Here is a 16,454-nt window from a genome sequence, read left to right on the forward strand (position 1 = left end):
AACTAAAACAAAAGTTATATACATAGTCAAAAGAAACACATGTGCATCTTAAATTGTCCACCTTATATTCACATTTTATTTAATTTTCAAAATATTTGTCACACTAGCAACCTTTTTGACCTTTTAAGTCAACAAAACTATTACGCTGATCTTTGAATGTTTCCCTTAATGTTTTTTAAGCATAGAAATAAAATGCTAAATAATTCCGAGTAATCTCTTACCTTTTTAAGGTCCAACAAACCATATCGATCTTTGTAGATGTCAATTATCATCATCATCAAATAAAATGCTAAACAATTTGGAGTAATATTTTACCTTATTAAGGCCCAATAAACCATATTAGTCTTTGTACATGTCAATCATCATCACTATGTATGTGTGGATTCACACATCTCAGAGATCGATGACTATTATGTCCACCTAATATCTGTACTAGGCAGATCCACCTAAAAGGATCACTTCTTGCTAGCTCAACCATGAAGCTTTACCGTGAAAATGTCAGGAGAATTGAACTTATGGCCTCTCAATAGAATACTTTAACAATAAAGACTCCATCGATTGAACTAACACTCAAAACTATCATCATCATTATATTACTTACCTTTTAATCAATTGACCTTGAAAATGTCAAGAGAATTAGACTTATGACCTCTCAATAAAATACTTTAACAATAAAGGCTCCATCAATTAAACTAACCCTCAAAACTATCATCATTATATTACTTACCTTTTAACCTACTCAATACACAAATTAAAATATATTATATATTTTAAATTCCATCAAAATTTAAATTTAAAATTTGAAACTTTTATTATATATCACCGTACTACATTGTAGCATATTTTTTCGTAAGCAAATCTCCCACAAAGATTTTGCCACTTACAAAAAAGGAATGAAATAAATTTCATCATAACCATATACACGAGGTGGCGGCTGGGCTTCGAGCTCTGGACGCCGCGGGCCCAGGATGGCCCGTCGTCGGAGTATCCGTGAAGCCAAAGCGAAAACGACAACCCCGGGGTCGGCCACCCGTGGCTGGTAGACAGCATAAGGATTTTCGAAAAGATGGAACGTTGTGATGGATCAAATGTATTGTAGCAGCTGGTCTCTGGTTCGACTCTCATGGGCTCTACTACCTGAACGTTCTAGTAGTTTCGAACCCCAATAATTGGGCTGTTTCTGTAATTCGTAATTAATTGGGTAGTTTCTGTAATTTGTAATTAATTGTGTGGTTTTTACGGAGACGCCAATAATGTCTGCTCCCGGCGGCAGGGTGGCGGCGCTGGCAACCTTGGCGGAAGGGCCAGCGGAGGAATTGTGCGATTATTTGGAGGAGGAGGAGAGGCGGTCGAAATTGAATGCTGCTTCCAAGTGTTCGTTGGTACCGTCGTCCTTATTGTTGATAATGAGAAAACATAATAATTGTCGTTGTAATGGCAAGTTCTCAGTCGACTCGCGGCTTTTGCTGAGCGTTCTGGCATGCCCTCTTTGCCCCGTGCCCATCTCTGCATGCTCCTCCACTGCTCATGATAATGCCTCATTTCCTCCTCGCATTTCATTGACAGACCAAATGCCGATTGTGAGTTCCCGATACTCCCCTGTTTCTCTGCATTTCATATCGATATTCCTCTGTTTGCCTGATTTTCAGATTGCGTGATTCTCTGTTTGCTCTTTCGTTTGTTATAAGGGTTAGTCTGCGATGGTCCATAAATTGCAGGATTTTATTATCTTTATGTTAATTGGGTACTCATGCACTAATTTACTTGCATGGTGAGTATGAATGCTTTCTGAACTTTGTTGCTAATATTCCAATCTGAAACCTGGTTTGTAAAGTATACGGACCATAAAATCTCCTCTCCTGTATGAAAAACTACCCCGCATATTGAATACCGAAATCAAGCAGTGATTTAGTTTAGTTTATTTAGATAGCTGTCATTGCTTTTTCTTTTCTTTTTAAATATGCCTACATGCAATGGTATAATACTGGTATACATCCACGTTTCAGTGTATATTTGAGTGGCTTAGGCTACTTAGAGGGCTGTTTCTACTATTTTTTTCATATGCCTAAATTCAGTAGTATAATACTTCTATACATCCAAGCTTCAGTGTGAATTTAAGTCTTCAGGGGAACATCATAATTTATATTTCTGCCTTTTGTTTTTGAGTGTCCAGTCATTGAATGATCTAGACTCGATTCGAATCTTTGATATGTATTAAAAACAGCGAAAACATATTCTGTAGCTGAAATTTACCTTAAATTGGTTTTTTCCATCGGGGTTAAGTGCAGTACAATAATACTTTTATCCATCCAAGATTCACGGTTTATGTTTTCATCGCAGCATTATAATTTATGTTTCTACATTTTGTTTTTTTAGTGTCCAGTCATTGGCTGGTTTAGACGTGATGCAGATCTTTGTTATGCATGAAAGAAAGATAAAAAGTAATTCATAAAGCCAAAGATTTCGATGGTTTTTCTGTGTGCACCTATCCACCCGGCCATGATTTGCACGATTCTCATATCTTATATCTTATATTTATTAAAGGCATAGTAATGTTAGTTTTATATATGGTAATGTTAGTTTTTTTTTATTATATATATATATCACGTTGAATTGGCAACATGTTGGGTAATGTGGATGAGGTTCAGGATCAATTTTTTTTAGTTGACATTGTAACACTAAAAAAATATATCTAACATTCTGTCAGCCAAATTTACTAGTAATGTGGATGAGGTTTAGGATCAAATCTTTTTAGTTGCCATTGTAACACTAAAAAAAATATATCTAACATTCTGTTAGTTGCCATTGTAACACTAAAAAAAATATCTAACATTCCATCAGCCAAATTTACCAGTAACTTATGATTTAGCAAGAACTGAAAAGTCACGTGGGTAGGAGCACTTACTTTTTAAATCTTATCACAATAAGTCTTACATGTCCATTGAAAATAAATCTATTGAATCTGGATAGATGAAAATAAAAATCATTAATAATAAACTATTTATAAAAAATCCTATATATTAAAAAGTTGTACAAATATTCTATATTAAAAATTGAGTTAGCCTTTTATATCTATAAAAAAGGATTGGTACAAACAGTATAAGGGTCAGTAAGGCATGAGAAAATATATCACCTAAAACAATACAAAGATTTTAGAGGATTCCAAACTGTTAGTAATAATAATTAGTTGAGATTTTACCGTGTGTAATGTAACGATTTTTTTTTAATAACATAAACATTTTTGTATCTCTTATATTTGGTATACCTCACTCTCATAAGATTGTTGAAAACCCATACGTACTGTTTCGGTGTTTCAGGGACTTGGGAATTCTAGGAAATGTCTCCAAATTGCTGGGGATTTTATTTTATTGGGGATTTGTCGGCTATTTTGAAGATGTTCCGGGTAGATTTTAGGGACATTATGGACAGATTTTAGGGATGTTCTACACAGATTTCAAGGATATTTCAGGCATATATCTTCATTTTTGACAATAGACATTGATCATTGGACAATATAATCATTTTCCCCCTTTTTTTTGGTACAAGTTGCAGCTCAAAACATGCGTTTGGTATGATGGGCTTAGATTTGGGCTTCAGGGTATTTGTCTTTTCAGCAACAACATTACAACAAGCAAAGCCTCCATGTCAAAAAACTAGGAAATGTGTTAAATTTAGGTATGTTCTATATGCTTAGAGCAATTTACTTCAATTTTTCATATTAGTCCAATGACAATATTCAGATTAGCAATCACATCAGCATGATAGTAAAGTGCAGATAGAACATAAACATAATCAGCAGAAGACAAGCCGAGACAAGAGGAGACAAGATGTGGCACCAACTAGAGACAAACCCCAATGTGGTGAAACCCTTGATCAATTCTTCTTATATTCTTCAATAGTTCAGCAGAGAGATAGTACAAATACATAAATCTGATATTTATGACAGCAGTAGAAAACCCTTGACCAGAGAAGTCAATGCTGGTCAAACTAGACAGAATCTCCCATCCAAGTGGCATCAATAGGAAGCTCATTATACTGAGTCGAACATAGTCAAACCTTGACTCAATATAATTTCCAGAACAATGTGTTCTTCTTGCTGTACTAACTGTCACTGCTTTAGCAGTTATCCTTCTCATTAATAATGAAGGCCTTCAAGTCTGCAGTATGCCACACAGTCCAAGACTGATAGAACAACCTGTGCTGCTGGCTATGGCCTGCGGCTTAGCCCAGCAGCAAGATAGGCCTATGATCCTCAAACAGTCAGCAACTAATAACATACGCTGATCTGATGACAGTGACTTATCAACCTTGAAACAGTCATAAGGAACAGCCCTTATCAATGTGCTGTCACCATGCTTCTTTTATCTATAGCAACCGAAACGCTGTCCTTCCAGACCTCCTTATACTGTGAATAAGATCCTTCTTTTGCTGTGGATTATGAGTCTCTTTCTTGCTGCGTATAGGTTCAACAGACTGCGGATTCAGGCCTTCTGTAACTGCGGATTATGGCCTTTATCTAAGGCCTATATTAGCCCTCCTCTCAGCTGTGATTGAGCCTCTTGTGACTGTGTATAGAAGACTTCCTTTCTGCTGCCTAAACTCTTCTCAATACAGTGACTAGGGTCCCCATTCAAGTACGTCTAGGGCACACCAGAACAGGAGCTAGGACAGCAGATAAGACTGTGGATTAAGGTCTCTTCTAGACCTGCGTTAGAAGGTCTCTTTTGACAGCGGATAAGGCCCTTTAAGGATTTCGGATTAGGGCACCTTCAAGACAGTGATTAGAGCTTCTTCCTTGCTGCTAGATAGGCCTCCTTAAACTGCGGCTAGGACTCTTTTAAGGACAGTGTATAGGTGTCTGCAATTAGGGCTCTTTCCTTCACTGTGTCTAGGGCTAGAGCTCCCCTCTAGGACTGCGGCCAGATCCTCTCCCTTACCTGCGGCTAAGACTCTTCCTTACTGCAGCTAGGGTAAGGCAAGATCCCTCCCTTTAGGACTGCGGCTAGCTGTGAATAGAACCCTTCCTCTTGTCTGCGGCTAGCTGTGAATAGAACCCTTCCTCTTGTCTGCGGCTAGGGCTCTTTTAGAGCTTCCTTTGACAGCGAATAGAAGCTCCCTTGGACAGCGCATTGAAGCCTCTCCTTGCTGCATAGAAGAGCCTCCTTTCTCTGCATCTAGATGTCTCCTCCTAGGACTGTGATTTGATCTCTTTAGGGCATCGTATAAGACTCCTCCATGACTGTGATTAGGGAACTTCCTCTAGATCTCTCTTTCACCAAAACCCAAACAAATGAAGAGAGAGATCACGAGAGATGAGTGTGTACAAAATGACTTGAAGACCTCTTTTATTTATAATAAAACGTTGAAGATAGGTTGGGGTAATTTGGTTGTTGGCCGCCTTGGCGAACGTCGAATTGTCATATAACACAAATAAATTCATATCTCCATGAATACATGATGGAATTAGATGATCTTTAGATCAATCCTACATCTCTCGATGAGAGGGATCCAAGAAAAAATATCAGATGCCATAAATAAGATGACCCACATGGAGTTTGGCCCTAGTTGTGAATTTTAACAAAATGCAACATTTCAAATGACTGATCCTTGTGGTCAGTGCTCTTGTTCTTCCCATTTATGAGGTTATCTCAGCTTTTATAGAGTCATGGGTTTCTAGGGTCATTCAAGTCTAGTTCTTCCACCATCCCAACCTCAAGCATTGTGAAGACAATCAGATAATAGTGACTAAGATTAGGTTCTAAATGTTTGAATCAATTCCTATTCAATCACCTTTTTAATCTGAAATACGAATCTATTTTCTTGACAGAACCAAAGTGTTTTGCAGTGGTTTTCTATACAGTTGTAAAAATATTCAGAACGTATTGAGAAGGGAATGCCTTTTAAGTTCTAACATAATAATTATTAAAAAAAATTATGAGGAAAAAAAGCTACTATAGAGATAGTTCTTTGTCTCATAGACCCTTCATGGATCTTATTGCAAATAGTTACACTTAAGTTTCCTAAAGCTGAACTGTGTTTTGCTCATGTTGAGGGGTTAATAATGAAATGCCACTCGACTCTTTTTCAATTGGCTCGAGTGTTTTTAGAACACTTAAGTTTTCCTAAAGCTGAACTGTGTTTTGCTCATGTTGAGGGGTTAATAATGAAATGCCACTCGACTCTTTTTCAATTGGCTCGAGTGTTTTTAGAACTGACAAGTGTAAAGTATGTGCATGATATACTATAGAGCATATCCTATTATGCTTACAAACCGCTACAAACATTTATGGTGAATTCTTAATTGTTAATATATATCCTATATGTTTGTCCTCTGAAAAATTTGGGGATGTGCTCTACCCATCCTGCCATCCCCTGAAAAATTTGGAGATGCGCTCTAGCCATCCTGAAAACCATTGTAACATAGCTTATCAATTAAAACTCAAATAAATTCTTAATAAAAATACACAAATTTTAACATAAATCCAAACTATTAGGGATGATTTTTACTTGTACATCTCCATGCGTAATGGACGCCTTTTCATTTAGCTTAATACTTTGGTAACTTCTATATCAAGTGTCCTTCACATTTGTAAGATTCTTCGTAAGTCTGTACTCATGAGATTCTTTGGAACGCCTTCTATTTTTAGTCTTTAACATTTCACACTTGTAAGTGTCATTTATTGAGGATCGTAATTCCTCTTTTTCTAAATTACTCTAAAATTTGTAACTTATATCTCTCTCCATAGGTCCACAACCAAGTAAAACTTGTAATCATATAAAAAAACTACTACAACCGATAGATTAAGAAGATCCTTTTTTTATCACATCTCGAGAACTTCAACTTTAAGTGATATTGTTAAAGGTCCTTGTTACCGCTCAAACTAGCAGGGGACCTAAAGGGCATCCCTAAAGGCAAATGCTAGGCCAAGAGAAACAGATGGAGTCTTGGCCCACTGTCACCTCAGCTAATGCTCCCTTCTATTTACGGACTTTCACTATTGGGAGGAGACCCCGTATATTATGGAGTCACAGATGAAGGATAGGTCAATGAAATGATGTGGAGTGACCCAAACAATCCCTTTCCTAGAAGAGTTAGAAGGATAAGGTTTGCTTGCTTTCTAAGCAAAGTACAATGTCTTTTAGAGAAAGGAAAGGAGGATTCAAGGGTTAGTTTTATGGGATATGGCTTATGAAGGAACTTCCCAATCCCAAGAATCCTTCTTGTAATTGGTATCTCGGATGGTTATTGAAGAATTGTCTTTTCAAATGAATGGGACGACACGAGACCAAGTGGGCCCGGTCTAGGATAGGGGGAGTATAACAACCAATGATGTTCTTACCCTAGACAAGGTCGGGAAGGATCAAAGAAAAAATTCTCACTTGAAGGTGTTGATTTGATCCTATGAGGTACTAGCCTTGGGGATGCTAAGACAAAGTTTGATCTTGGATCTAGGGCTTGGCTTTTATCCCATCTCCACTGTTAGAATGGCTTCAAAATTGGAGGATACCTCGAGGAAACACAAGCGCAAGATACCCTAGGAAATCGAACTTTTTGGAGGGCTAGCTTGTCGGGAAATTGATGCCCTAGGTGCCCCAACTTGGCTGGACCTGGAAGAAGGTGAAAGAATGTGATTTTTGGCGACCACCTTTTGGTAGATCAATGCCTTAGTCTTTGGGAATATGGAGTATATGATGAATATGAGGAGGATTTCTTGATTCCTAGTCAAGGAGGCCTCAAGACCACTTCGCTAGCCTTCTAGGTCAAGGAGTAGCAATCTTGGAGCTTTTATACTTCAATGTGCATAGGAAATGGCCTATCAAGGTCGAATTCTTTGATAGAATTACTCCTAGGAGCTTTTGTTCAATTACATGACCCATACATTGAGAGATGCTATAATAGAGACGAAATTCCACAATTTTAAGCAGTAAATGCATGCAACAATTAGCTCTAGAACAACGAAAATCCCAGTCCAATGTATATGACAAAGTAAATAAGAATAACATTAAAAACATGTATTTACATGTAACAAAATATATCCAACCATTCACAATTGACAAAAGAGAAGCTCCAAGAGAAGATAGACCAATATCCACACATCAAAATTCATCCATAAAGCTCCAATTCATCCTCTAGAAAAAATGTGAAATTCTTAAAAAACAGAAAAGATCCAATCCAAAGTGATGATGAAAATATGAGCTCAGCTCACTTGTATTTATACACAACTTAGGAGTTTGAATTAGCCTCCTTGGTCTACATAAGCCCCAAAAACAAAATAATGTTATAATAATTCAACTTTTGGTGACAAGTGCACCAAATTAGCTCATAAATGAAAAAGTAAGCCTCTCAAGAGGTCAAGTAATAATCTATGTATGTCGTAGAGCCCTCTAAGAGGCCTAATGAGGTCCATGGGTTCACAATGAAGAATAGGACCCTCAAAAGTAGTGGACAAGGGGTTGGCCCTTTGTAATAACCTATGGTGCTCCAAATGACATGTGGGGGCACACAAGTGTCCTCATGGGTCTCCAAACAAATCGAAGATGCCTGTAGATCGCCTGCAAGGGCTAGGATGATGGTGTAGGTGGTGCCACATCATCGTGCAAGGCCTGGATCATCTGCCAAGTGTATGGTTTAAAACTGGGGTCAGCTGGGCATGATGGATCAGGTGCATCTTTTTCTTCTAATAAGTGAACCACGAGCAATCTTTGAATGGATGCGGGGTTCCATGGAGTGTTGTTAGCTGCTATGGAGGCCCATGGCTCTCAACACACACACTACAAGTGCCAATGTAACCCTCTGAAGAATTAGGACCCTGTATAGGGAGACCAAACACAAAATGGAGACCATATGCAATCCTGCATAAGATCCAATGTGTCCCCTAGCCTTCCAGTACAACAAGTCATTAGAGAAATCGAGTAAATAAGCTTATCCAATCATGGACCACAGGTGGGGACTTCATAATGGCCCGTCCTTCCATAATGGGCTTCAGGATGTGCCAATGTCTCCTAACTCCAAATGGGGTTAACCAATGATCCTATTAGGTGGTTTCTAACTTTCTACTTCTAAAGATGATGATATAGTCAAGGTACATCTTTCAAAAGGTGGTGGCATGTGACAGATGGGTGATTGAAGTGAGAATGAAAAGGGGTTGCCCTGGGTCACATGTTGGGGTACAAGCGTAGCTAATAATAGGGGGGCCCACACTTGGGTTTATAATGTATAGGAGGGAGCAGTCATGGTACATGAGGTGTCTCGACCTTGATTTTTCCACCCTTCTTTATATGCCTTTTGTTTTTTATGATTTTCTTTGATTAACTGCTCAGTGCTCAAGGGGTGAGAGCATGAAGTATAAGATAGAGCAGTGAATACCCCCTTTTAAGGTGGGGTGGTTCATTGGCCACTAGGGGTTGGGACAATCATGGGTTCCTATATGATGAAGGAGGTTCATAGACCCTGTAGGAACCTGGGTGATGGCCACGATGGAGTAGAGCTCATGTATTGCCTTTTGCCCATGTTCTAAATGTGTTTGTCTCGACCATCTTTTGCATTTTGTGGTACATTTTCCTGTTGAATGTGATCATATATGATTTTATCTTTCTTGTTAGTTGCATCAACCTCTGGGCTTCATCCCAGGCCATGACCCAAGGTGTGGGCAAGGGGAAGGGGCATGCTAACCCTATGTGGACCCAGTGGAGGAATGTGGACCTAGGTGGGAGAAATGATGAATATGTAATAATGAATGGAAAGAGGGTAATAAAAGCGGATAAGGGAGAGGGACCACACAACCAAAATCGAGGTTTCCCATGAAATACCACCCCTAAAGAGAAATGGTCAGTAAAAGAGATCCCATGGGACTAGAATCCAAGGTTAATATCCAAAAGGGGTCTAGGGGACAAGAGCACAAACCTAACCTATTCTTTCCACCAAATCCCCCCATTAATCCATGCCCAGAAGTGTCCATGATAAGTAAACTACAATACTCAATTACCAAATGACAAGGCATACCTTTAGGTTCAGGAGGCCCACCTTCAAACATACGATCATGGCAGATTGGTGAGGGACCACAGGGCTGGCTTAGGTGGCAGAGAAATGGCACAATGAGCTAGCTGGTGGCTGCAAAGGGGCTGCTGGCTGAGGACCACCTTGGAGAATTTTTTTTTTCTCCTAGAGATATCACCCACAAAATGGTGGGTAACATATGGCTCCAACTGAGATGTGATCTCTCGAAGAAGTGGGCGAAGCTACACGAACGGGAGTCACAAGAACTCCAACAATCTCTTGGTTACCGTAGACCTGTCACCTGTACACATAATAGATGGAAAACATGGGGCAACATGCTTTCGTGGCATCTCATGATCGCACATGCTATATGTTAGGTCACAAAATCAACAAAAAATAAAATATGCAAATATGCATCTATCTACTATGAGAAATATCATATGACGTTAGTTCTAATGAGAAAATGAGCATGCAATGCATCCTATCCTAACATGCATGTAGTAAGGCTAATACTAAGTGTAATCATAAAGCCAGTGCAACCAACATATCATCAAGTCAATATAAATATGTCTGCCTATATGATTACTTATGCAACAAATCCCAAAGCGAATGCAAACCCAAACACATGGAGGATGTTGTGGGCGGGAGGTGGGAAAATATGATGCCCACACATGGATGATTATGTGAGAAGAGGTAAGAAAAGAATGTAATCTAATCCGTGAGATCTTCTCTTGCAACCAAAACATAGAGATGTCAATAACCAAGCTCATAAACTTTTGATGGATGGCAACCTCTAGCATATTACTTCCACCATTGTCCTTATTATTTACGTCATGGCTTATGGCCTTCATTGGTTTATGATTAGTAGGAAAGGGAGGCCGACAAGATGGAGAAACACAAGTAGGTTGTACATGATGATTACATTGGAGAGGGGAGACTATGGAGTGATCAAAACCCAGAGGGTGCGTCCAAGGAGGAAAAGTATGATCAACGAAGGGCTTCTCCTTGACATTATACTCGAGAGGGGGGAAGGGCTCACAGTTACTTCAGATCATATGACCAGGGGTGAGGGAATCACTTGATGAGACTCAAGATGATGACCAATAGGAAAAAGGGAGAAAGAATTATTGTATTCAACGGGTTGCACTTTCCCAAAATCATAATCTATAGGCTCAAGTGATTTGAACATAGAATCATACTCAGGAGAAGTGGGAGCCTTATCAATTCCCTTAGTATCAAAGATTGGGCCTCTCCTAAAAGGAAAATTGATCATTGTTGAAATTTCTAAGTCTATCCATTAGAAATTTAATCTGTATTCTTCTGGTTTATTTCTTCTACTTGTTATATGCGAACAAGTTATTTAAAACATATAAATAACGAAATAAACACAATACAGTCTCAAACATCTACAGATCAACAACTGAAAGAAAACAAACACACAAGTGACACCGTTATTTTTGGACAACTCGTCCTCGGAAAAGCCCAATGCGGGAAAACCGGTGCAACAATTTTGAGGGTTTATTATTATGCAGTATATCCTTGAGTACAACTGGGTGCCACTCTGTCTCACCCGACAGAGAAAAACAAGTGGCTGTAATACCTCTCTATTCGGAAGCAGGTGTTTAGAAAACCTTCCGCACAAAACCCTCTCCAGCAACACTAAAGCACTGCGTCAGCCCTCTGAGGCATTGCACAACCTCTGGGACCCTCTATGTCACTCCTGCTGCCCTCTGCGTGGATGACGCAGGCCCTCTGGCCTTTGCGTTGTTTCTGCTGGGCTCTGCATCGCTTGCTTTGGCTTCTGCATTTGCCTCTCTGCCTCTGCACTGGTCTCTCGGCACTATCTCTGCCTCTTTGTCCAGTACTTACTGCCCCTCGCTATTGATCACTGATTCGACTTTACTTAGCAACCCGCTATAGTAAATCGAATGACTGATCACTTCTGGTGTATTCTCCAACTGACCCTTAAACGGTCAAGATTACTTCTCTAATAAATAGCTAAGATTATATATGGCTTGATCCGTGTCTTTTGAAACCTTCTAACCCAGTTTTATATAAATACCTATTAATATTTTATTTTTCCTAAGTTTAGACTTAGGAACTCCATTAAAAATATTAACTATTTTAATATCTCCTAAACCGGGAAGAATCTACCCAAACCATTTCTGGGTCTTGGAGATCTCATGTGCATTAGCCTTTCCACCAATTTTCATAGCTAGAGCACATCCGATGCTACCCCAAATCAACACTCCCTCTTAGCGAGGACTGTGCTCTAGTAATACTCCACACTAAGCATCACTCTGATTATACGGCATCGGTACTTGTGCTGATGCTAGGCCTCCCCGCCCAACATCCTCTGCACTGCTGCCCATGGCCCTGCCACTGCCACTGCTGCATTCGTATGGCAACTCCTTTTGAATCCGTGTTGTTGCTGGTCCTTTTTCCCAACACTGCATCTGCACTGCAACCCCCTCTCATCATGCTGCATCGTGCTACTGCCAACTGCTACTGCACTGCAACTCAATTACTGAAAAGTAAGTAACTGATCCACCCAACTACTGACATCCCTGTCAGGCTAGAAACACTCCCAATGCTGAAGCTCTCTCTGCTGCTAAAAAGTGCTCCCTCTACTGCCTCTGCGCTACTGCAACAACTCGTTGCATCTTGCACCGCTGCAAACCTCTTTATGCCATCCTGCATTGTTGCAACACTCTCCGTGCCTCTCGCACTGTTGTAGCCTGCTAGCCTCGCCCTGCCCGGGGACTCTTGCACTGTAGCACTCTCTGCCACTTCATCCGCATCCGTTTCTGCCGACATTCGCCAGTCTTGCTACTTCCTTTTCGGGGCTCTCGTAGCAAGGTATAATCCAAGAGGTTGGGTACCTCAAGGATCCTGCCCCTCATCGCCTGTAGTCTTCCTGACTACAACTCAATGTCTCCCCACCTCTTCTCTAGAGGTACATGAGCAATGAGCACTCATGGCACAATCGTCATCCTCCTCTACCTCCTTTTCCGCCTTCGTTGGTGCTGCCTTAGAGTCAGACGCCTCTCCCTTGTTCTTCTTCCTCAGACACTGTTTCGCATAATGACCCAGTTCCCCATTGTTGAAGCACTTGACCTTGGAGAGGTCCTTTTTCTTCCTCTTCCCCTGCTTTCCCTTAGATGCCAGAGCTGCATCCTCTTCCTCTTCCTTTTTGATCCGGGCTCCTTTGCTTCTACTTCTTGTCTTGTTCAGTCGTTTGATCTCTTCTTGACGAAGAGCCGCCCACAATTCTTCCCAATCTAGAAGATCTTCCCTGCCTAGAATGCTTTGGACAAATGTCTCCCACTCCTCGGAGACTGCGTTGAGCGTCCTCACCAACATTTCCTCATCCGGCGTGTGGCCCCTATGGAAGTCAGTTGGTCCCGAATCTCCTTCAATCGACCGAGGAAGTGATCTATTTGCTCCCCCTTCTACAACTAGTATGACCGTAGTTGATTCTCAAGTAACATCTTCCTCTGCACAGAAGTATGCTGGTACAACTTCTTCAAGGCGTCCCACATTTCCTTTGCCGTCTCCTTCTCGGTAATATGTTGGGCCACATGATCCTTGACCCCATCAAGGATGATGCATTTCGCCTTGGCCATTGCCTCCTCGTACTTTTCATTATTAGCCGTGTCAATTGGGATCACCACTATTCTCAAGGCGAAGGCCTTGATGCGATGTCTATCTAGAATGGATAGGATCCTGGCCTTCCAGACCACAAAGTTGGATGCCCCGTCTAGCCTGTCCTGATCCCTCAGCCCATTCATGGCCATCTCTCTGCTCTTCTTGTCGATTCCTCTGAGTCTCTCTACTTCGCTCCAGAAGTTCTCTCTTCGACTCCTGCTGAGTCTCTCTACTTCTCGCCTTGAAGTTCTCTGCTAGACTCCCTCTAAGTCACGATTTCCCTTGTGGAAATGCTCCTGCCAATTGTCAAGTCGTACCTTTCTGATCTTCTGTGCAGCTGCAACACTGATCCAGATTTCTTGGCTAGAAATCTGCCTCGGTAGCGACTCCCTCTACTTTGGTTTTGCCCTGTTAGGTACTGTTCTGCCCACAGTACCTCTCCAACTTCACTCCCACAAACTGCCCATAGCGTCCTATGCCCCAGCCACTGAAGGACTGGGCCTCTAGGCTTTGCGCAATCCCGACACTGGCAAAAACGCTCCCTCATCCAACTGCATCAACCCTCCTAGTCTTTGTGTGGCTTTGCGTGAGGCCTTTTCTGCCCTCCTCAGCCTCTGTGTTGGCCTCTCTTTGGCCCGGACTGATGACGCAGTCCCTCTGTGTCAACCCTTCTTTTGTCGCTTTCTGCAAGGATCAACTTCTGTCACTCGGGACAACTGATTTTGCAGATGCCTTTAGCTCTCCTGTGATCTGCAACCACGCTCTGATACCATGTTGAAATTTCTAAGTCTATCCATTAGAAATTTAATCTTTATTCTTTTGGTTTATTTCTTCTACTTGTTAATTACGAACAAGTTATTTAAAACATATAAATAACGAAATAAACACAATATAGTCTCAACCATCTACAGATCAACAACTGAAAGAAAACAAACACACAAGTGACACCGTTATTTTTGGACAACTCGTCCCCGGAAAAATCCAATGCTGGAAAACCGGTGCAACAATTTTGAGGGTTTATTATTATGTAGTATGTCCTTGAGTACAACTGGGTGCCAAACTGGCTCACTCGGCAGAGAAAAATAACCGACAGTAATACCTATCTGTTTGGAAGTAGGTATTCAAGAAACCTGCCCCACGAAACCCTCTCTAGCAACATTGAAGCACTGCGTTAGCCCTCCTGGCCTCTGAGCCAGCCTCAGAACCCTCTGCGTTAGGCCTCTGAGGCAATGCGCAGCCCCTGGGACCCTCTGCGTCACTCCTACTGCCCTTTGCGTGGATGACACAGGCCCTTTGGCCTCTGCGCTGTCTCTACTGGCCTATGCATGGCTTGCTCTAGCTTCTGCGTCTGCCTCTTTGCCTCTACGCTGGTCTCTCGGCACTATCTTTGCCTTCCTATCCAGTACCCACTGCCCCTCACTATTGATCACTGATTCGACTTTACTTAGCAAACCCCGCTCTAGTAAATCGAATCACTGATCACTCTGGTGTATCTTCCAACTAACCCTCAAGCCTCATCTTATACTTTTCCTGTTGGTCCTTCAACGACCGAGATTAAATCTCTAATCAATGGCTAAGATTAGATTTGGCTTGATCAATGACTTTTGGAACCTTCTAACCCAATTTTATATTAATACCCATTAATATTTTATTTTTCCTAAGTTTATACTTAGGAACTCCATTAAAAATATTAATTATTTTAATATCTCCCAAATTGATTAGAATCTGCCCAAACCATTTATGGGTCTTGGAGATCTCATATGCTTTAGCCTCTCCACCAATTTTCATGGCTAGAGCACATCTGATGTTACCCCAAATCAACAGTTGACACATCTCCTAAAGATATGTATTGTCAAGGGTCTCTATCCTTTCCAGACTTCCATCAGAGTCTTTATATCTTTCTGGGAGATATTATAGTCAAATATTCTTGGTCTTTCAAATATTGAGTGCCTTTACCCTTCCACGATCTCTTCCTTTTTTCTTCACATATTTCATTTCCAGGGACTTCCAATTAGAATTCCTTAATTGTAGTCAATTACCTTATTTTCCATATGAGGACATATTATGTTGATTTCATTTAGTAAATATGTGATTTATGCATTCCTGCATCCTGGGAGGAGATCCTTTCTTTGATCATGCTTCTCAAGATAGAACATTGATCCATGTTGTCTGCAACGATATGACGTGACTTCTATAATATCACCTATGAGCATTCATACCTCTTTTTTCCTTTGGGTCATCCCGACTTCCTGCATCAACTTCCTTTGAATGAAGGAGCTTTATTCCATTGACGTGCTTCCCTATTATGTCATCATTCCATCATCCCATGAATGCCACAAGTTTGGAATTTTGATGAAACACTTGTATTTGATCAGTGAAGCTGAAGATTCCATCAAAGAGTTTGGAGGATCTAGCATATCCTATCCTCCAAACGTTATCTTATTGACTAATGTATGATGAGCGTTGTCTAGGTGACTTCTTCCTTTTCCATAACTATCTTTCAATGTGGTTTTCACGAGCTGTACCCTACATAGCTATAGATTTTATCCCGGACATCTTTCATGTTACCTATGTCATGAGCTCTTATATCTAATGCTTCTACCATGATGCCATTCTCTAATATGATGCATCCTATCTATAATATACACAACAGAAGAATATCTTTTCGTCAAGGGGGTCATCTCAGTCATAATAAAGATCTTTCACTTCCTTCTTCTTAGGCTTCTTCATTTCAGGCTCTTCCATTTCTTCAGTAATATGACCACCTTCCTTGTTTCTCTTGTTATTGGCCCTTTTTAATTTAGGACAT

The 16,454-nt window shown here is 40.6% G+C and overlaps 1 protein-coding gene across 2 annotated transcripts in view; it reads left to right on the plus strand.

The window, feature by feature from the left end:
• The first annotated feature begins 953 nt into the window (after positions 1-953).
• LOC149166856 (uncharacterized) overlaps positions 954-16,454 on the plus strand; it is an 86,938-nt gene continuing 71,437 nt past the window's right edge. Inside the window, exons 1-2 of one of the 2 annotated variants that reach the window (XM_089432794.1) lie at positions 955-1,112; positions 1,274-1,580. In XM_089432794.1, coding sequence (XP_089288920.1) covers positions 1,407-1,580 — 174 coding nt within the window. In that variant the 5' untranslated portion in view covers positions 955-1,112; positions 1,274-1,406. Of the gene's footprint in view, positions 1,581-16,454 lie in introns of both variants that reach the window. The other variant, XM_089432793.1, reaches the window with a different exon arrangement.

Source organism: Pinus tabuliformis, chromosome 5_1, assembly GCF_031772625.1.
Source record: "Pinus tabuliformis cultivar Carrire ecotype Pingquan chromosome 5_1, CPIR1, whole genome shotgun sequence".
NCBI lineage: Eukaryota > Viridiplantae > Streptophyta > Pinopsida > Pinales > Pinaceae > Pinus > Pinus tabuliformis.